This window comes from Bombus vosnesenskii, unplaced genomic scaffold (assembly GCF_011952255.1).
Source record: "Bombus vosnesenskii isolate JDL3184/JDL3185 unplaced genomic scaffold, Bvos_JDL3184-5_v1.1 scf7180000014527, whole genome shotgun sequence".
NCBI lineage: Eukaryota > Metazoa > Arthropoda > Insecta > Hymenoptera > Apidae > Bombus > Bombus vosnesenskii.
In genome coordinates, this window is record NW_022883502.1 from 74,507 (window position 1) to 97,224 (window position 22,718).

General features: G+C 34.8%; 1 protein-coding gene and 1 non-coding gene across 2 annotated transcripts; both read left to right on the plus strand.

The window, feature by feature from the left end:
* The first annotated feature begins 4,297 nt into the window (after positions 1-4,297).
* Positions 4,298-5,756, plus strand: LOC117239986 (chymotrypsin inhibitor-like). Its single transcript, XM_033505810.1, has 3 exons — positions 4,298-4,463; positions 5,414-5,511; positions 5,664-5,756. Exons 1-3 carry the CDS (start codon positions 4,412-4,414, stop codon positions 5,742-5,744), a joined length of 231 nt encoding a protein of 76 aa, XP_033361701.1. The 5' UTR covers positions 4,298-4,411; the 3' UTR covers positions 5,745-5,756.
* A 13,762-nt stretch (positions 5,757-19,518) lies between these two features.
* Positions 19,519-19,625, plus strand: LOC117239991. Its single transcript, XR_004494604.1, has one exon. It is a non-coding gene; the product is annotated as a U6atac minor spliceosomal RNA (small nuclear RNA).
* Positions 19,626-22,718: the final 3,093 nt, after the last annotated feature.

Genomic DNA, 22,718 nt, shown 5'->3' on the forward strand with positions numbered 1-22,718 from the left:
TCTTAACTTTCTCTTCCCCACTTGCCGCACTTTTCTGAAGCACTACTTTGCACGTCCAGTTAGCTCGGCTACTCGGGCAGTATTGTAATTACCATTAGGTGTTTAATGTTTTCCAGTCCAACAATGCAGTACAAGATATTTAACCGAAGTCGTTTGTTGGATTTTCTGATTTAACAATTTAACCTTAGAATTTCTTCTTAAAAATGAAGGCAATGTGCGAACAGTTGTTTGAGTTTAATTGGATTTTGTTATCTCTCGTTTAGCGTTCTATATTATATAGGTGCTTTTTAGGTTTCTTTTTGCTATTTTAATGTTTCCATGCTTGGATGGGGTATATTCAGATGTTCTTTTTCTTTTTTTTTTTATTGTTCAATTTGTACTTTACAATTTGTCCAGCTGGACATTCGGCAAATTTTTCTAGCTTATTTTCAAATGTGAACGTAGCAAAGGAATAAGTTTCCGTCTTCAGCGTTGTTAGCAATAAACAAAATAGAAAATGGGTTCGAGGACACTTTCTTGTGGAACCGTAAATTTCTTTGAGAGAGGACACTTACACTTCTAATTTTAACATACAAATACCTATTCGTAATGTGGGAGAAAATAATTCTAAATGTGCTATTCGGCAGAATTGTTTATAACTTCCTTAAAATCCTTCATTTTATCATATAATACATAAAATCATTCAGACTTTAGCGGAGGCTTTTTCCACATTGAGAAACAACGCGGTGCAGTATTTTCCTTCTTCCACTGATTTAATTACGTCGCTTGTCATTCTGTGTATTTACTTTACTGTATTCTAATTCTTTCTAATCTAAATTGTTGGCCTAGGATTAGGTATTTAGCTATTGGCAGGGTGGGTAGCTACGCTCGTTAAGGCCCGAGACTGAAGACGACGCGTCGTGAGTTTCGAATCCTCGCCCTGGATATATTTCCAAAGGATGAAAACCCCAAAAATCTCTCTTAAAAGCCCAATATACAACAAGGCAAGCCAGAGCTCCCTTGTGTGGTGTGTTGGTACTTTCCGCGAGTGCTTGGTAGAGTTGGTTGGTAAGCACTCCAGGGCCAACGCGATTACTCGCACTTGATCCCTACCGTCCTGCCCGTGGAGGTTTTAGCCGGTAAGAGTGCTTGGCCGGCACTCTACCTTCTGCCGCCCTGTGTCCCCAGGCTCACAGGGCGGTGAAGGTTGTTAAGGTGTCTATGAGTATTTCCTCCACGAAAAAAAAAGAAAAAATAAAAAGCGCACAGGCCCAGCATTCAGATAAAAGAAAGAAAAGAAGAAAAAAGAAAAAAGAGGAAGAAAAAGAAACAAAAAAAAATCTTTTTAATGCGGCGGGGAGGGTAATGGCGGTAAGGAGGCCCAGGACCGTCCCGCCGCCGGGTCGCGACTTACAGGCGCTAGAGGCAATGGCCTCCTCTAGCGCCAAATTAATCAGTTAGGAAACTTTTAGAATCGGCTCACCATAAAGAGGACGCGGGGAGTGCACCGGCAGTCATTCGCAAGAGGTCCCGCGGCATTCCTGTCACACGCGTAGGCAGGCCATCTTGGAGTTTTAGTCGGTAAGAGTGCGACACCGCTCTGCTGCTGCTGCAGTCCACAAGGATTTCTCCACGTACAAAAAAAAAGATATATTATAATAAATATTATTATAATAGCTATTATTATAAAATAGCTATTTAGCTATTATTTCTTCCATTCATCTTTTGTCAATTGTCTTCTCTATTATTTTGGATGGTGGATTCCATAGTATGAATCGAAGAATCGAATAGTTTTAATATTAACATATACATTCAAACTATAATATATTAGGTTGGCAACTAAATGATTGCAGATCTTGTCTTAATACCACTTAATGGCAAAATCCGCAATCACTTAGTTGCCAACCCAATAGTACAAGATTCCTCTTGTTTCTATCCTATTCGTGGCTTGCGGAGAATGTCTGGAAAAAGAAAGTTGGCTTGTCGCGTCGATAGCTGGTTATGGAATGGTTGGACGAGTTTTTGTAAAATTCCTGAGTGGGAAAAAATAAGAAAAGTTAAAAGCCTGATGCTGCTGGGGGTGTCTCTAGTCTTCGTCCCGTTCAACATTTACGTTCGGCTTAAAGCCATCCGTTCTTAAACAATGGCTGAAAAAATGATCCTGGTTAAGTGGCGACTCGACACGACACAACATACGATTAACAGATTCAAGGAAAAACCAGAGTACAATATAGATATAATTGGAAGGAAAGTTACTGTTTACAAGCGGATGGTGGTTTTAAATTCTTATTTGCTTTTTATAACACTATCTCTGCACATTTCCATATCTGTGGAAAATTCTTTAGCCTGAAGATAAAAATCTTACTCCTTTGTCCGGAATTTCTTTTAATATTTTTGCTGTTATTATATCGTATTCAGATCTTTTCTTTTGTTTCTATAAGTTTTTGATTATTACTTTATTTTATCATTTTTGCTTAAGATTTGTTACTCGTTAATGCAGTCGATATTTGGTTCTTATGTGTTTAAAGAAATAATTTTTTTGCAACTCCTTCCTTACAATCCAACGTTTGTAGCTTGCCGGATGATTGTTTCTGCAATTTGCACAGATTACCTTTTTTATTTTTTTACATATGAGCAATTAATCGAGAGATACATACCTGAATATTTGACACGAGTCGGTAATTTATTACAATAATTTTTCGTGCGTCCATGTCGTTCACACACTGTAGAATATTATTAGCTCTTGGCGTTCCTACTTTTATGAACGTATCACATACCACATTGGTATCATAAATTTCCTTGTTGTGTTTGTCTTATTCAAGTTCAAAGAGAAACATTGACAATGGTGTTAATGCGACACTTTTGCTTAAGTAAATTATGTTGTGTAGCTTGTGTCTCCTTTGCAATTCTATGTTAAGTTTTGGGTGTTTAATTTACTTATAATTCTCAATGAGAATTGATTGTAAAAAGTCTACCAAATAAATCAATTCTCATTGAGAATTATAAGTCAATTATTCTGGCGTGGTACTATAACTTGAAATATAAGTGTTTATTGTATGTTTGATTCTAGTTGAATCTAATGCTTAAATCTAGAGAACATAACATGTATGTAGATTAATTATTTTTCAAAACGTACAATATGAATATCGGTGCAAAATTTTTCATGATTATCTATGAATTAATATATTTTGAAATCTATCGGAATTAATTAAATATTTCTGCTCCTTTCGTATTTCTGTAAATGTATTAAGGGGATGTCCTGATTTGAATGTTCTAAAACAGCGTATTTTTGTGATTTCTTTTAGAAGGGAAAGAAAGAAACGAAGTTATTGAATTTTGAGGTATGGTTTTACATATATTTAACGAATACAAAAAAATTTTTTTTTAAGTAAAAAGAAAATTATAACAGATTTCTAAGCCTATTTCATGGGTGGCAGTTTTCAATCGGCGGGAAAGATCCACATTCTTGACTGAAACAAAAAACCAAAAAAGGATTAAATTATTATATATTTTTCTTCTTGATGAACTAAAAAAAAGGCAGAAAATAGTGTGAAATTAAAAATTTTGGCGGGTTTAAGGAAAAAATGTGTTTTTTTAAAAAGAAAAAATAAACTTCAAGGTGCTATAACAATTATTTAAATAAACTTTTTGACGAAATTTTTTAGTTCATCGAGACAAGAAAAATATATAATAATTTAATACTTTTTTGATTTTTTGTTTCAGTTAAGAATTACGAGCCGAATCTTTCCCGCCGATTGAAAACTGCAGCCCATGAAATAGGCTTAGGATTGTTATAAATATATAAATAGAAATAGGCTTAGATTTGTAATAATTTTTTTTTATTTAAAGAAAATTTTTTTTGTAATCGTTAAATATATATAAAACCATACCTCAAAATTCAATAACTTTATTTCCTTCTTTCCCTTCTAAAAAAATCACAAAAAGGCGCAATTTTAGAACATTCTAATTCAGGACACCCCATTAAATAAACCTGTTTTGCTTTTCATTCTAATAGAATTTAGAAAACGAAACATATTTCTTGAATGAATGGCGTATTATTAGGTTGGCAACTAAATGATTGCGGATTTTCTCAATACCACCTAATGACAAAATCCGTAATCACTTAGTTGCCAACCCAATAGGTGTAAACAAGTAACTACGATAAAACTTAATTACGTAAATAATAAATCAACACGAAAAAACGTCAATATGTGTTAATACAGCAAAATGCTGATAAAATGCAAGCATTCCGTTTTTAATCTGTTATTCATTCTTTCACGACGTATTGTTTCGTCACCGTATAAATCTTATGTAAACAGTACCAAATGTAAAAAGGTAAACAGGATATTTCAGGCTATATAAAACCAGCCACTGACTAAATGTTTATTACATTCAGACACACCATCCAACGAATAACATACATATAATCAAAATGTATCGCTTCCTTCTGGCTCTGTTCGTCATCATGGCAACCTATTTTGTTTGTAAGTATCTATTTTGAATAATTATTGAACTTGTTTGCATGTGCATATATAAGGCGTTTCGTTGGTGTATTTTTCTTTTTTCTGTTTTTGTTTATATTTAGAAGAATTTCACAATCAATTCTCATTGAGAATTATAAGTAAATTATTTTGTGTATTTTGAAAAAAAAGTTCTGCAATACCTATATTCAGTGAAGAAAGTATCTTAACTAGCGTTGTATAGTTTTATTAAAGAATATACTGGATAGATAATATTTGTTATTTTATTTAGAATTGTAATATTTATTATTGGTGTAAACAAACAAAATTTACATTTCTTGTTGCCAAATAATCTAAATAGAACTGTAGGATAGGAAAAACAAAATTACATACATAAAGTTAGGCACACGTAAATTTATTATCGACTTCGTTCTAAATGAATCGTCAATCAGAATTGCATTCCTTTTATAATCTTTATTATTCTTTTTTTTAATTTAAGATATTGTTCCATTTAAATAAAATTCGCAGTTTTAGAACTTTATTCGTAACGTATGCTTTGTCAACTCATAACTGTTTCTATAATACTTTTCGACTCTTGTTTACATTTTACATAACTTTTAAATATCGTATAAATATTTAAGTGAACAAAGATAAGCGTGTAGCAGACTGTAGAAAATTTCTTATAGGAGTAGTGTTCAACATCAAGTCTGAGTCATTTATGAGAGAATGTTAATTTTAAATTAAAAATATTAATTTCTAGTATTATAAATTTGAAAAGATTTATTTATGTAACAAGTTTAAAAATTTCTATTATCATTTAACAAATGAATAGTGCTCAACATTGAGTCTGAGTCATTTATGAAAGAATATTAATTTTAAATTAAAAATATTAATTTCTAATATTATAAACTTGAAAAGATTTATTTATTTAACAAGTTTAAAAATTTCTATTATCATTTAACAAATGAAAACAGTGACCCAGGCGAGCTGCCCAGTTAACGAAGTGTGGAATGACTGCGGTACTGCCTGCCCGCTAACTTGCGAGGAACCTAATCCCAGAATTTGCTCATTGGTTGGTATTTAAAGTCTATGGAAAATGTGTTAAACATATTATAGTCTCGTATAACATAAAATAATACTACAGTTCTATATACCAATAGTTATTTAATCATAAGTTACTTGTATCGAATACAACAATAGATTAAATATTATTTTATATTTTAGCAATGCGTTCCAGGCTGTGAGTGTGTAGATGGATATGTTAGAAACGAGTGGCAAAAATGTGTCGAACTAGATAATTGTTAATGACAAAAAAAACATTAATTTCTCTGGAGACGATGTAAAAGAAGGACTATTACTCTGACTATTATTGAATTATATTCACAAAAATTCCTTTTCATTGAATAGACGTCTATCCAATATTCTATTTCATATATGCAGAAATCAAATAAAAAAGATTAATTTATATGCAAATGGGTTTTACCTTCTTTTCTATAATAAAATTTTGGTTTAAAATAATATAGTATGGATACTGTAAGAAACTACAACTATTTTCAGAAGATTTGCAATAATAATTTAATTATTTACGAGAAACTACAAGGCAACTTTTGTTAGAAAAAACCTCCGGCTTTTCAACTTTGTAGTAGTTTGTAGACCTCTTACAGTTCTGTACAACTTCAATAAAAATATCAGGCAGTATTTTTCTTACTAAATTAAACTATCCTTTTTCATTATTTAATTTCACAATCCCTTTTTCTTTTTTTTTATTTATTTATTAATATTTGCAATCAATTCTCGCATTAAGAATTTTCAGTAATTTTTTCTGGCGTGGCTAATTATTTATAATAAGTTAATACTTATTATAGATAAGTATAGTTTATAAGTAAGTGTTATAGTTTCACAATCCTGTCTTCATCTTCGGTGTTCGTAATCGATACGTGTGTAGCGGCACTCGACAGCAAACTTCCCAACGGTTTCTGTCCTGTGCCTTGCTACACAAAGACCCTATCTTTCGGACAACATGATTGCTAGATGTCGAAACATCTTCATAGCATATTTTTAACTAGCCTAAGGACCCGCTATAGATCTTAGGATTTCTCTAACTAAGGTTCTTCAAACGAACAAATAGTCTTTATCTTAGCATTCTCTAAATTTATTACCAACTACGGAAAAATACGGGAAATACGGATTTTCTTACGTATGATGCTTCTCGCTAGCAACTTTCTCTCGAGGGCGATTAGCATCCTTCCTCAACCTAGAGATTAACCAATTAATAGATTAATTCCATTTCCTTCACTTTCCTAACGAAGATTTTCCTTGACGAATCTAATGATCTCGTATCCTTAAACACGTCATAATTTTCCTCCGTAGCATCATCGTGACGGAAAGTCAGTTGGTAGTTGATAGATGACTAGAGTTCCTCGACGCATCTTGGGCAATCATCATCCGAACTTGTATAGCACACTTTGCTCAATCGCTATCATAACGCATCGACTAGAAGTCGAACTTGTACCGCTAAGTGCAATCGCGAGCTATGTAAAGTGTACATCGAGTGTTGTTAATAAATATACTGTTAATTATACTCTAGTATTTGTGCAATACCTATTACGACCTATCCACTTCATGTGTTACTCTAAATGTCGAATCTTGGGTTTCTTGAATTACATTTAACACTAGGTTTACGGGCGTTTCGTATATACCTATCTATACGAGCACTCATCAAATTTATGGGGCTTATTCGGCATATATTGTATAAATCTGCACCGAGCTTTCGTTGGAAATAATTGCTCATCTATCGAAATATTTTCATATGGCTTATAACAAGCCTGACTATTATTTATAAACCTGTTCCATATTTCGGAAAATGCAAAATGGTTAAAATTAATTAAATGGTTTTTGAGATATTTCATTTCGAAGTTCGAAATCCGTCAAATTGGCGGGTCCCGTAAACCTAGTGTTAAATCAAAACTACCAGAAATAGTCCTTAAATTATTTCGATTAGTTGGATTCTTGTTCGTTAATTTTTGAAGCAACGCAAACGACTGAATGGAATGGTTTCAAAAACTTGTTGCATCCTTCTAAAGCGCGGCACTATTTTCAATTTCCAAACTGTTGTATCCTTGATGTTCTAATTTATTAATATAACAATGTGGGTAGCGTTAACTAGCGTATCAATTCGACTGGTAAATAAGCTTTCACGTTCAAGTTTCCACGTTCAAGACTCAAGTTTTCCGGGAACAAATAAATAATTTCAATATCTTCTTGATTGTTGACAATAATAGTGAATGAATAATTTTATTCGAGTAGTGCATATGGTACAAGTCTGAAATTATTGAAAAAGAGAATGTTACAATTTTTAGATTTTTACCTTGTTTATATGTATGCATATACCCACTCTTGGAATGTCGTATTAAGTTAGTATAGTTGTTGAAAGACTAACTGTATGAGTCGTTGACGATTAATAAATGCTCGATTTTGCTTCTTGACGTTACTCAAAAATTAGATTAAAAACAAGTCTCGGCTTCGCAAAGACTACTGTTCTTCAGAATTTGATATTAACTCTCGACCAATTCTTTACTCAACTGCAAAGAACTGATTGACTCTCAACTGAAAACTGACTGATTCTAAGTGGCTACGTTTATTTATACTACAAACTATCATGGGATAATTGGCATGTGACCGTTTATTCCACGAATACGCGGAGTTTTGACGCGTAATTATTTTTGCGGACGCTGCAATCTTCATTTTTGCTGGTGTCCTTCCAAAAGCGTTAGTATTTCTTTTCTCCGCTGATGTGGTTCTCGTGGATATGTTTTTTCAAGTCCTTGCTATTGCATTCCTCTTGCATTTTTAATTTCTGCTAATGATAAGTCGTACTTTCTTTGAGCCAAAGTTAATGGTCCCTTAAAAGATTTTGAACCCCACTCTCTACACAGTAGTGAGTATGACCTGTGTAAGTGCCCTGTTCATATGCCTGTGTAGGTGTCCGTGTGGCGGCACGTGCCACGGAACCCTCCAACGGATTCGCGATACAAAGCGCTACGCCGTGAAAGCGCAACACCGACGTGCCTAATGTGCCATCGATATCCTTATGCTTCTTTCGCCGAATTTTCGGAAGAACATACACGCGCCAGCCGCCGCGGTACATCTAATGAACGCACGCTAGTGGGGATATCAATCACCTCATCTGTATAAGATTAATATCGTTGTATTCCAACAAATATTAATACCAGATCACCAATTTGGATTCAGAAACAAACACTCCACGATAGAGCAAATGCACAGGCTCGTCAACGAAGTTTTACTAACAATAGAAAAGAAACAATACTGTAAACCCTGTTCATGGATATTGAGAAAGCATTTGACAAAGTGAACCGTGAAAGCCTCTTACAAACGATAAAAAAACTCTTCCCGGAACAAATCCACCACTTACTGTTAATGTATAGAAAGGATTCGGAAATACAAATAGTTTACTTTATTTCACACACAACAGCTATACATATGTATAGCTGTATATAAATATATATATATTACACTCTGAAGACCTCGATAACCTTCTTGCACGCACGCTTGTGTCAACCGACTCCTCTAGAAGCTTCTCCCATCTAGCAACAGTCTTTTGTCTCAACTAAGACCTGGACGCCCTCTAACGCTTACACACACGTTCACATGTACAGTGTAAATGTATCATTTACCTAACACTTACTCAAATCATACCTAAGTAACAGAACCTTTGTAGTAAAAATACTTTGTTGTTTTTGGCTCGTTGAAATTCTATAAGGAACATTGGTAGCGGTGTCAATGTGCTGTTCTTGACCAGTTTAATTATATTATTTATTTTGTGTCCTTTTTCCATTAGGTCTGTCAATATATTTTGCGCCAAGTTTTGCGTGTAGTCCCTTTATCACTATCTTAAATTTCTTTTCAGTCTTTGGTTGGTAAGTGTAATAATTTGAATTTTTTATTTCAAGTGCTTCAATAACTGTATGCATCTGAACTTGCAGTTTGATCTGTTTATCTTTTAATTATTTCATTAAAAATTACTTGGGTCTTACAAGCTTGTTTAGTGTTTTCATTAGTGGGCCAATATTAGGAGTTTCTATGAAAAAAAGTGGAGGTTTAATCACTAAAGAATTAGCTCCTTCTATATCTTCGTCATTTAGATTTTGCAATACGTGATATCTTTTATTGCTGGTTGAGAGCCTTCTACCCACTTGTAATTAGATTTTACATTTTTATTCTTAGGTCACATTTTCATACTTGCATCTTCCGGATCAGTAGTTGTTCTTCTCTTGTTTGGTTAATTAGTTTCCATTGCTCTCTGGCGATATTTTCCATTTCAATATCCTCACCCGAAATATCTGTAAAGCAGTTATAAGATTGTTTTATACTAGCCAATGCATTTTTTAATTCTCTACAAAAAAGGATTAAGATGCTTGGATCGAAAAATAATTGATTCAAAAGATAGTGTAACTTTAAACTTATTAACCCTTTGTCCTACAACGAGTGAGGCTCGTGGTAAGAAATTTGGGCAAAAAATAACAAGCACGAGCCTAAATCGTGGTACTTGGTTCACGACAAACGTAAACAACACGTGTCAGACTCGTGGTTTAGTTGTTTTCGATATTTTCTTACTTTAGTTACGTGTAATTTTTTGTTACGTTTGTAATTTGTTGTTATAATTCCTTAAAAGAAGTAAACGATACTTATACCTACCATGTCAGTAAATAGAAAATCTAAAATTGATGATAGTAGTGAGAAGTATGTTATTATATTATTGAGATATTGTGTTTCTTATTGTGTTTCATTGTTTCGAAAAATATCACACAGTTGAAGATTACTTATTTTCTACGAGTTTTCTCAAAGCATTATTAATTTAAACTAAGTATAAATTCATAAATTGTTACCGATACATTGTCATTGATACATATACTTTGAAATAATAAATTATTTTTCACTGATGAATCTATCCTAATTACTTCCCAGACGTTTTAAAAGAATTAGTTGTGCCCAAACGTGTTTATCATTTCACAGTTCCTTTCGTTGCGCAGAAATACACATGTCATAAGGCGCATACATTTTGCGCAAGTTCGAGCACACGACTAAACAGCTAAATGGTTCGACGCGTGACCGACCTTCTTGTTTGTGTGGTCCGAGTAATCGGGAGTTGGCAGGCAGAACAAAGGATTAAGGTATTAAAAGACAAGGAAAGGCAACACAGTGCTTTTATGTTTTCCTTGTTTTTCATGCGATAAGTTTTACAAGATTAAAGTTAAAATATTTTTTAGATTAATAATTTTTCGGCTTTAAGTATCTTCATTTTTGTAGAAAATTAAGTATTATATCGTATAGGTTATAAAAAAGTGTATACGTTACATTTAAAAAAATTACATTGGCACTTAAATTTCTTTGAATGAGAATGTAAAAAGAATGGAAATATCTCATTAAGTTCCCCCATGAAGTTCAATAACCCCCATCTGAAACATTTTTCACATTTTTGATATTTACAGAGATAATCACGTATGCTCATTTGAAACGGGCGTACAGAATATAAAAAACTATGCCTTTTCCAATTATCTTTGTTAGCGTGTGAAATGACAAACAAAAAGCGAGTTAAGGTGACATATGTATTATATACAGGGTGATTGGTAACTGGTGGTACAAGCGGAAAGGGGGTGATTCTACGCGAAAAAAGAAGTCGAAAATATAGAATGAAAATTTTTTATTTAATTTTTCCATCGAGACAACGATCTACAGTGAGATCCGTTATAACGAGACGCGATAAAGAGCAAAGCCTCGAACGAAAAATTTGTATTCTATATTTTCGACTTCTTTTTTCGCCTAGAATCACCCCCTTTCCGCTTGTACCACCAGCTATTAACCACTCTGTATATTATAAATAATAGATAACCGCGCTTTCTATAGTTTCTATCTCATGTCGAATTTGACACAGCGGATTAAAATCCAAAGTAGAAGCTATCGTGCACCTGCAGTGACCAGAAATCAACGGACTGTGACTGTAATAGTAATTTGATCAGTTACTATACAGTGTTAAATATTATTTGTTTAGTGGCTGTGATTGTAATCTTAAAACGTCCCAAGTAAATAATGTAAGTAAACAGAATGACAAAGAACCATAATCATTTCCTGCACTTTTACGCAGTAGCCTGTATGCGTAGATGTCATTGCACTTCGTCCCACTCTTTAAAATGAGATACAACAAAAAAATGGATTAATCATAAGTGACATTGTCACGACCGGCATATTTCAAATCCGATGGACTGTCGATGGAAATAAAGATGTGGCGGCACTCGGCGACAATGTATATCGCTGAAGTGCCTAATGAACCATCAACATCCCCACGGTCCTTCCACCGAAGGTTCTAGAAGAAAGAGCACGTAGCAACGGTCGCGGACGCCTAGCAAATGCATGGACGGTGGGGATGTTGAGGGATTCTTTTTTTTTTATTTATTTCTTTTACAATTTTACAATTTGTCCAGTAGGACATTTGGTAAAATATTATAGCGGTGTGCTAATATAACATGTGGGTGGCTACCCCCAGCGGAGTACCACCATCGTGTTTGTTAGGTTATGTCCTTTGTGAGATCTGTTGGGTGTTTCCTTTTTTTTTTTTTTTTTATTTATTTGTTGAAATTACAATCAATTCTCGCGTTGAGAATTTTCAGTAATTTTTCTGGCGTGGCGCAGTGACATGGCTGTTTATTTACAATAAGTTAATACTTATTATAGATAGGTATAATTTATAAGTGTTTCCTTTTTAGTCTTCTTTTTATGCTTGATGTGTCGACCGTTTCCGCTGCCAGCCGGTTTGGGTGCGTTGCTATTCTTTCTCCGTGCCTTCTTGCACTTTTGTTAATCTCCTCCTTGACAGTTGGTATTCCCAGGTCTTACCGAATGTCCTCGTTCCTAACGTACCATGGCGCATTTAGTATTGTTCTGAGTATTTTCGATTGCGTTGCCTCTATTTTGGTTATATGGCTCATTGCTGCTGTTCCCCATAGTGCTATTCCGTACGTCCAGATTGGTTTTATGACCATTTCATATATTTTTAGTTTGTTCTCTATGCTTAGTTTGGATTTTCGACTTGTTAGCCAGTACATTTGTCTCCTTGCCATCTGTATTTTGTCTATTGTTGCTTTAATATGCTGTTTCCATGTGAGTCGTGAGTCTAAGTGGAGTCCTAGGTATTTGACTTGCCTTGTTTGTATTATGCGTGTGCCGTTTAGTACAATGTTTGGTGGTTTCTGTTTTCGCAGTGTGAATGTAATGTGTTTGCATTTTTCGGGGTTTGCTTTGATTTGTTTTGATTGAAGCCACTTTTCTATTTTTGTGATATGTTCTTGTAGTAATGTAACTGTTGCTGTAACTGTAACTTAGTAATGTAAATGTTGCAGGGTTAGTGTGCCTGACTAGTACAGCTGTGTCATCCGCGAATGTCAGTATTTTGCTGTTGTTAGTTGTTGGTATGTTGGCCGTGTATAATGTGTATAGAATTGGTCCTAGGACGCTTCCTTGCGGAACTCCTGCCTTGATTTTTTTAGCTTCCGAGTGTGTGTTTTTGATTTTTACTATGAAGCTTCTGCTGCTTAGGTATGATTTGATTAGTTGGTATATCTGCCCCGGGAACTGTTTCCTGATTCATTGTAGTAGGCTTTCGTGGTTTATTTTGTCAAATGCTTTCTCTATGTCCATAAAGAGGGCTGTACAGTATTGCTTTGTTTCCAGCGCCTGTAGGATTTCATTGACGAGTCTGTGCGTTTGTTCTATTGTGGAGTGTTTGTTTCTGAATCCGAATTGGTGATCCGGTATTAACTGGTTCTTCTCTATTATTGGTTTTATCCGGTCGTAGATTATTTTCTCTAGTATCTTGGAGAACACCGGAAGTAGTGAGATTAGTCGGTAGGACTTGGTTTCGTGTGGGTCCTTGCCTGGTTTGGGTATCATTATGATTTGTGCCAGTTTTCAAGCTTTTGGAAAGTATTGGATTCTTAGTATTGCGTTTACTATTATTGTGATTTGTCTTATCGCTTTTGGCGAAAGGTTTTTCAAGATTTTGCCGTTAATTAGGTGGATTCCTGGTGCTTTATTGTTTTTTGTTTTCTCAATTATGTTTCTGATTTCTTGTGCTGTTGCTTTGGGTATGGTGTAGTGATTTTCAGTTGGTGTACTAGTAGTTAGCGCGTCCTCGTCTGTATGACTATTATGGTTGCTGTTGTTGATATTATGTGGTATAAATGTGTTTCAAATGTGGTTGGAAAATTCTTCAGCTTGCTCTTCGTTGCTTCTTGCCCATGTGTTGTCTGCTCTTCTGATTGCTGGTACCATTTTTGTTGTCTCCTTTATTCTTTTTGTGGCTTTCCATAGGGAGCAGTTGCAGTTCTCGTGAGCAGATAGTGACTCGATGAACTTTGTGAACTCGTTGTTGTTGTGCTCTTTTATTTTGTTTTTTGTTTCTTTTGTGAGTTTGTTTAGGTGTTTTTTGTTTTCTTTTGTTCTGTGTTTTTGCCATTTTGCTTTCGCTTTTCTTTTTTCTCTAATTTTTTCGAGGATGTTTAGTGGAACTGTTTTTGTCTGTCTGTTGGTTGTTTCAGGTATCGTAGTTGCCCTTGCTGCTTCTTGGATAGTTTATGTGAGTGTTGTTACTGCTTGATCGATGTGTTCAGGTGTTTTCAGTGGGATGTTGCAGCTGATTTTGCTCTCTATTATTTCTTTGAATATTTGCCATTTGGTGGTTTTATTGCATAGCTTCTCTGTGCTGCTGTAGAGAATTGGTTTGTTTCTGTTTGTAATTATTATGGGCGTATGGTCGGAGGTAAGCTCGAGGCTGGGTGTTGTGTTCAGTTTACTTGCGTTTAGTCTCTTTGTAACTGCAAAGTCTAGCAGGTCAGGTATTTTGCTCAGGTCTGTCGGCCAGTATGTCGGTCTTCCTGTGGATAATATATTGAGGTTGTAATTTCTGATGTATTTTTCCAAGGTTCTGCCTCGAGGTGTGGTGATTCTTGATCCCCATCGTGTGTGCTTTGAGTTATAGTCTCCCGCTGCAATATACTTGTCATCTAAGTGTCGGAAGTAGTCTTCCCACATTTGCGTTGTGATTTTGTGTCGCGGCGGTACGTATACTGCTGACAACTGCAGTTGGTTGCTGTTAGTCTGTACGGTAACGGTGGTTGCTTGGATATATTCCTTACAAACTTGGCTGTGTAAATGGTGTTTAATGTCGTTTCTTATTATTACTGCCGTCCCTCCATGTGCTTTCCCTGAGGGATGCTTGGTGTCGTATATGGTGTAGTGCGGTATTTTTATGTAGCTTTTTATTGTGAGGTGTGTTTCTGAGATGAGTAGTATGTCGATGTTATTGCTGTACAGGAATGTTTTAGTTTCTAGGGCCCTTTGTTGTAGGCCGTTAGAGTTCCAGGCTGCTATTTTAAGCGTGTCTATTTTTATTTTTTGCTCATCATGTTAGTAAGTAATTGTAACATGACTGTTATCTGCTGTGTTTGCTGTCTGAGGAGTTTGTTTTGGTCGCTTATCATTTTTGTGAGTATTTCGGTGTTTTTTTATGGAATGTTTTATTAGCTCTTTGATTTCTGTAGCGTCGTTGCTGTGGTTGTTCTGTTCTTGATTAACTGGGGGGTGACGGCCGATTGACTACTTGCGCGTAGCTTCTAGGTTTCTAACCGTGTTGGTGTTGGTGTGGTTATTGTTCATTACATACTGTGTATTTGGTGTTGGCATAGGTTTCGTGTTGTTCTGTTGCGTGTGGAAATTGTTGTGTGTCCTGTTTCGAATCGGCGGGAAAAGTTTGCTTTGTAGTTGTTTTCTGACTACGCAGCCTTTGTAGCTGGCTGGGTGATTTCCACCTCAGTTGTGACATTTTACGTCATGTATTTTTCCCGTGTGTGGGCAGTTCACTGTTAGGTGCTTCCCTGCGCATTTGACGCACGCCGGGTTTCCTTTGCAGTAGTTTTTTGTGTGTTCGTATTGTTGACACCGCATGCATTGTGGTATGTCTTTTTTGTGTCTGGGTGGCTCGACTGTGATTATTGTGTTTGAGATTTTTTTAATTTCAAATATTTCTTTGTTGTTGCTTTTCGGTTCTAGCTCTATTAGGAATAGGGGTAGTGGTTGCTTAGTGTCAAATCTGGTTATGTTGTTGATCGTTCTTACCTGGTGTCCGATCTTGGCCAATTCCTCGCATATTTTGTTTGTATTTGTTTTATGGTGTAGACCTCTGATTACTGCTTTGTAGCTCTTGTCGGATTTGGGTTGGTAAGTGTGATACCCAGCGTTTTTTTCCTTTAGCGCTTTAATTACTTTTCTGTAGGTTTCTGGGGTATTAGTTTGTAATTTTACCTGGTCCAGTTTGAGCTGTTTGATAGTGTAGTTTTCTTTTCCTGCCGTGCTGTTTAGCAGGTCAATGAGGGGGTCTATTATTTTTGCGTCTATGTATATTGGCGGTGGTTTAGGCGTGTGTGTTCTTGGTTTTTCTGTGGGGTCTGTGTCCATCTCTTCTGTCAGTGAGCTGAAGGAGTTTTGTGTGGGAATTTCCTGTAGCCATTGCTGTCTTTCTGTTTTTGTGTTTGGATTTATTTTTCTTTCTTTGCTGGGAGTTACAGTCTTCCAGCTTTCGTTATGTTGTGGTAGATCCTTGTTGGTATTGCTCTTTACATCGTCTTCTTGTATTATTTCCATTTCTATTTCTTTTGTATTTGAGCAGTCCTGTACTTCACTTATTGTTTTGATTGGGCACTGTTGGTCTACTGCCCTATTTATAGTGTATGTTTCTCCTTTATTTAATATTCTTATCGTTGGAACTTTTTGCATCCTTGGTTGGTTCACTTGCACTATGTCAGAAGCACTGTACTTTACGTTCGCCTAGCTCGACTGCTCGGGCAGAACTGATGTTGAGGGATGACAAAAGAAAGTAATCGGATCCGATCGAAAGTCAAATCATAAGAGTCAGTCTTAGAAAGTCACGCCTAGAGTTCGGAAGTGGATTGTAAAGTGGATTATTGTTAGAAAAAAAATGAAGTTTTCTTTTTTTATTTTTCATCTCAAATTTCTTTTTTTTATTTTGTTATTTTACGTGACAATATCATCGATTATTGTAAGTACCTGGTGTTTTGTTACCTGTAGATTCTATTGAATATATGAATCAATATACGAGTATTAATTCTATTGACGATTCTATTGAAAATAAGAAGAAGTTTTAAAGAAATTAATTCGTTTGGCAATTATTACAAACATTATTTTAACAGGTGCAGAAGTTCCTTCGTAAATACTGTGTTTCGACCGTTCGCGGAGAGACGCGATCGCGAAATAGCATGTCAACGAGAGTTGTAAGTTCCCGTTACGATTAAATAATCGATGCCACGAACTGATTGATCCCCTTATTTCGATTATGATAATAAGGGTAGTTCAATGAAATTGCACAGATTTAACACAAATAAATTAATGTTTATTTCAACAACTTATTAACTAGAGAGATATAAATGGAACAAAAAGAAAATATAACTGCGTTTTGGTTGATAAGTAATGCGCGACGTATGATATGTGTTGACGGTTCGACTTCTCGAAAAGTTCTGATCGCCCTTCGATCTTTTTCGTCTTTTCTGGAAGACGATCCCCACTACGTTCGGATCACGCCATATTCTTTTACGCGAGGTAAAATAACGGCCACGAGTCGACGTTTCTGGAAGTCGCCCTGTTTAATGAACTATGCGCTTGCCACTACAATGTTTATTTGCCGGGCAGACGCGACGATCCGTCTGCGACATTGTAATGGCACGATCGACGGTTAAGAATATGACCTATGACAAGCCGCATGGTGTAACATACTGTTTAGCTTGGTCTTTGTATATTCCATTTTGTGATCGAATACGTACTTGGTCCTCTCCAGCGCCATCATGATAAATCACAATATGCTGTGATAGTTTATTCAGCCGTCCGTAATCTTGCAAAGCGTTGCCAAGATTTAGTGCAAAATCATTCGGTACACTGTAATATCTCGTTGTGTTGCTATTGCACCATAGTCACGACATTGCCGATAAGAGCTGTGACTTGGCTGATCAACCGCAACTAAACATTTAATGAATCTGAGAGCACCGCTGAAATTTTCGAAAGAATTTGATAGCACTGTATCGATCGCTTCGAATAATATTATTGCATATGACGCGGAAGACAAATTCCAGGTAACAAAAACTCATGGAGGTCAATGCTCTACAGCGTACGGAGTTCTCATACTACAGTTCTTTTCTTACTACTTAATAAGTAGTGGCACGATCATCATCGTCGTCGCAATGATATTCGAGAAATGTGTTTTAATCGTTTTCTTTGCGGAAAGAGTGAATATGTTCGTAACGTATCCTTTTCGTGTTCATTGTTTAAGTTTAGATGTCAGAAACAAAAGCATAATATGCAATTATTTTGAGTAATAACAACTTTTACGTACGTAGAGAGAATTTAGTTCGTTTTAAGTGATTTGTCTTGAAAGATTCCAGAAATAATCTCCAAATAAGTGAATTTTTTTATTTTAGGTATAATAGCATATAGTAAAATGTTATTTGAAACACATATCTACACCTTTAGAACAAACCAGAACAAAAATTTGGAAACCGGAATGCGAATACAAGGATGATTTTACTTTCGCGTTGTCGTCGACGAGTGACGATTTGAGAAATAAAAGAAGACAGATGTATTGGCTAACTAGTCGAAACTCGGCATAGGAAATAAGTTTAAAATCTATAAAACGATAATAAAACCAATTTGGACGTACGGAATACCGCTATTGGGGACAGCAGCAACGAGCCACATAAATAAACTAGAGTCGCTACAATCGAAGATACTGAGAACAATAGTCAACGTCCCATGGTATGTCAGAAACAAGAATATACGCAGACTTAAAAATACCAATGGTCGAAGAAGAAATCGGTAGATACGCAAAAAAATGCAAGGAAAGAACGGCAACACGTCCAAACCAGGTGGCTGCCGAAGCGATCAAAACTCTGATAGAAAGAAGACTAAGAAGAAAACGGCCCACTGACCTCACTAAAGAAACATAATAGTCAAACTCGAAGATGGTATCCCGCTGGGAGTAGCTATCCACATGTTATTTAGCAATTAGGTTAGAAAAATTTACCAAATGTTCAGCTGGACAAATTGTAAAGTACAAATTAAATAATAAAAAAAAATTCTAAGTTCTAGATGGTTGGAGAAGTCGCCCGGCGCCACTCACCCAATTTAACGTCGGATTTCTTCAACCGAACCGTCGGTCAACGACGACGGTCGTACGCAGCTGCGTTTGAAGCACTCTTAAACCCGGATCAAATGGACGACATTTATATCGTCTGTCTGGGCCAATCGCATAGTGGTACCAGTTGCGATATACACACCCGTCGCTTGTATTAATACACATACAACTTGTAATAAACATGTGAAAATTCCGCTAACGGAAATGTAGGGCTATGTTGGCTAATAAAAACCCCTTTTATTCGTGTATCTTAAGGGTCGATGCAGATGAACGATATTTTATCCTAAGACATCGTTCCAGTGCCGTTGGAAAAGCAAAGAAATAAATAAAGTTCTCCTGTTTCAAAAAAGAAGAATGTATACATATGTATTTTCTTGTTCTTCCAACCCATTGCCGTTGCGGTCATTTGTTGCAAATTCGATCGTTTGAAGCCACATTAATTGCCATATTAAGAATCAAATACTTTCCAATCAGCTCGGCATACAGAGGAGCACAAATTATTATCAGAGGATTGAGAAAGTTTCTTATTAAAAGAAACATACAACATTTATTAGAAGAATACAACAAGCAAGCGGCCAGCCCCTCCCTTGCGTGTGGTGTGGATGTACTTTCTGGGAGTACACTTGGTTAAACGTGCTTCGTATTAAACATACAGGGGCCCGATGATCAACTCGCACAACACTGGTCTACCGTCGTCCCGCCCGTCGAGGTTTTAGCCGGTAAGAATCCGGCCTACCTTCTGCCCACCTGCGTAAGGGTGGTAAGAAGAGGTGTCTACGAAGATTTCCTCCACGTAAAAAAAAAATTTTTTTGTAGTATGAAAGAAGAGACGTTTAACACTCCCGTAGACAAGGGTGGAACACATATATAAATGGTAAGGCACTGTCGCCTTTCGGCGGCACTTAGCAGATCTTTTTGGAAGGACCGCGGAGGGCTTCCGCTATCCTTCCGGATAACGCAGGTGCTAATAATTTTTTCTCACTGGCGAATAATCTTTACCAAACATTTTTTGTGACAAATGATCTTTACATCCTTTTGAGCATTGGATTTCGAACGATATATTAGACGCGAATCTAGATGTTTGATCCATTGACATCCTGTAATCAAAAACGAAATAGATAAAAAAATTTGATATGCAACTGACAAAATTTACACCATTAATTATCAAATTCCAAACTTGTGAAATATAATCATAGGCAAAACTTGGATACATACTGATGGTTAGAAAGTGGCGCCTACCGACATTCTGGATCAAATTCAGTAAACATATTTCTTTGAATTTTTTCGAAAGTTTCTATTTGTAAATTGGTTAATTAATTATTTTGTTTTATTTTATTTATATTATCACATATTACTTTATTTCCTTTTATATTATTTCATGTTTTTTTATCTCATTTATTTATTTTATTTCATCAACGTAATTTTCGTATGCCCTAAGAAAGCCTAAAATAATCAATGCAAATATTGTAATTAAATATAAGAAATTATACTCTGCGAGTACTCGAATTTTAAAGCCATTGGATTGGATTCATTATAACTAATATTTTATTGATCTGTGGCATTTCAGTCAATATCACACGTTTATGTTATTATTATTATTATATTATATTATTATATAGTTATTATTATATTAAAGCTGTTTTGCGAATAAACGCTAAAAAAGGTACACGTTATACAGTTGTTTATGGAAATCGCTACAAAGTCACGTAGTATCTAAACACCCGACGCAACACTTAAAACTCGTTCGTTTTAAATATAAATTCCTAAATTCCTAATTAATTTGGATCATTTATCAGTTTTATCTTACTCATAATTATTTCTATCTTATTTAAAAAGAAAGAGAAACTATAATATAAGATTATTAAAAAATATGCTGCATAATTTCACGCTGCATCAAACAACTGTTTTTAAATATAAATTCCTAAATGAATATATTAAATTTGACTAATTTAAACGATAATACGGATTCTTGTAAACCAAAAACAATTGTATGGCGTACGTAAATGAATATACATAATGTTTTTAAAGTAGCAATGGTGAAAGAAGCTATAACCGAAGTTTTCGAGAAATTTTTTAAGAGAAGAGAATTAGATTGGAATTTTCGAGTAGACAGAAGTAATGTTTTCTCTAATCGTTTGTCTCATAAATCAGATATAAACAATGTTTACACAAATTTCACACACGCACCGGAAATATTACTCAGGCTTAGAAAGTAGTAAGTGTTTTATATTACTGTAAATATTCAATATAGCAACTATTTTCTTGCAAACAAGGTACACAATACGCACGATACATACAACACACACCGTGCACACTATACACACTACACACCCAGATCAGTCGCGTTGGAACTAGCTAAAAAAGATTAAAAAGCCAACAAAGAATACAAAAATAAAGGAAATGAGAAAGTTCGGAGAACTAAACATGAAAAGGCTCAAAAAAGATATATAGTAGAATGACTTAAACCTATATCAAATCAACAATTAACTCCAATTTTATGTTTATACAATTCTAATGTTTCTCTTTGGCTGTCGAAATATTTCTGTCCTTCCTGAACATTTAGTAATTTATCAAATTACTAAAATCGCTAAAACATATTACGTAACAAGGTAATAGTGGAAAGTTCTCATTCAGAAAAAGAATTACAATGTTCTTTGTCAACGCTTTTGTTTTCTTTGTATAATTTTCTCGAAATTATCCAGAGAGTCACGATATCTGAGATCTATTCTTTCAACAACAAGTATGGCTATTAAGAAAACGAACAGGTAACACAACAGATGTGTCTAAAAATGGTTAGAAGCATTTTGCAAGCGTAGTGTCATTTCAGCAACGAAAGCGAAAACTTAAAAGAGCTTTTCAACGCGATAAATATAACTCTTAATTTGGCTGTATATTAATTTGCATTATTACACATTACCTACATAAAACCTTTATTAATCCTGCGAACATAAATTTAAACAATTTTTTTGTAGTTTATTTTCGTTTCTTCATATTTTATTTCGTGTGTATGTATATGAATATTGTAATATGCAGTGATTAGTAATTGGTATGCAAATAGGTGTCGACCACATTTAGTATCATCTCAGGAATACTTGATGCGCATGCGATTTTTCGACGATTTTGGTGCGTGTATGAAATTTGTATAAACATTGTTCATATGTGCAATTATTTATTAATTATTTATGGAGGCAAACGATTAGACAAACAAAATTAATCCTCTTCATTCGAAAATTCCATAAGACGGTTTTCGATATGCTTTTATGGATTTTAATGAATAGACAGGTACAATGCTTAATTTGCGATTTTTTTTACAAAACATGCTGCTTAGGCTGATCTACTTTCGTACGTGTAAGGAGATCTGCTCGTGCACGGGGATATTTCGGCTAATTTTTAATTGTTAATAACTAAAAAACAAAGCCGAAAACGCAATTGTTTTATTCTTGATTTTTATCTTATTACATATACTTTTACACTTGTAGCCGGACAGTTTATACAGAGAAGAGATAGAGACGCAGATAGATAAGAGATTTTCATTTTATTTCGTTCATTGTTCCCAAATTAATTTATTATTTATATTTTGTTTTTTGTACTCATTTCTTGTTTGAAGCTACGCAAAGAATTAATATGAATCTTGATACCACCAATCAAAGTTCCTTGAATTTCTCCAAAGAATCAATAATGATTAAATCTAATATTGTTATAATATTAAACTTCAAAAACTTAATTTTAGATTTAAAAAAGTAGTAATATATTACTCTGAAATGATTAAAGTCAGATAACATAATTATATAATGAATAAGGAGATTTAAGTCATAGTAGTAAATTAACCTGTTAGTCCACATACTAACATAAGTTTCTACTTTACAAAATTTCACAAAATTCCTCAATTTTTAATTGACACAAGTAACGGTATAATGCAATTGACGTGTGCACATATACGTACAAGCTTGGCAGTTTCGCTCAAATATATAAACGATACCGAAATATATCAAACAGCATTACAGAACAAA

Coding starts and splice junctions, on each gene's coding strand:
- LOC117239986 (XM_033505810.1), top strand. CDS start 4,412: ATGTATCGCTTCCTTCTGGCTCTGTTCGTCATCATGGCAACCTATTTT. Junction 4,464..5,413: donor CATGGCAACCTATTTTGTTT/GTAAGTATCTAT, acceptor AAATGAAAACAG/TGACCCAGGCGAGCTGCCCA. Junction 5,512..5,663: donor ATCCCAGAATTTGCTCATTG/GTTGGTATTTAA, acceptor TTTATATTTTAG/CAATGCGTTCCAGGCTGTGA.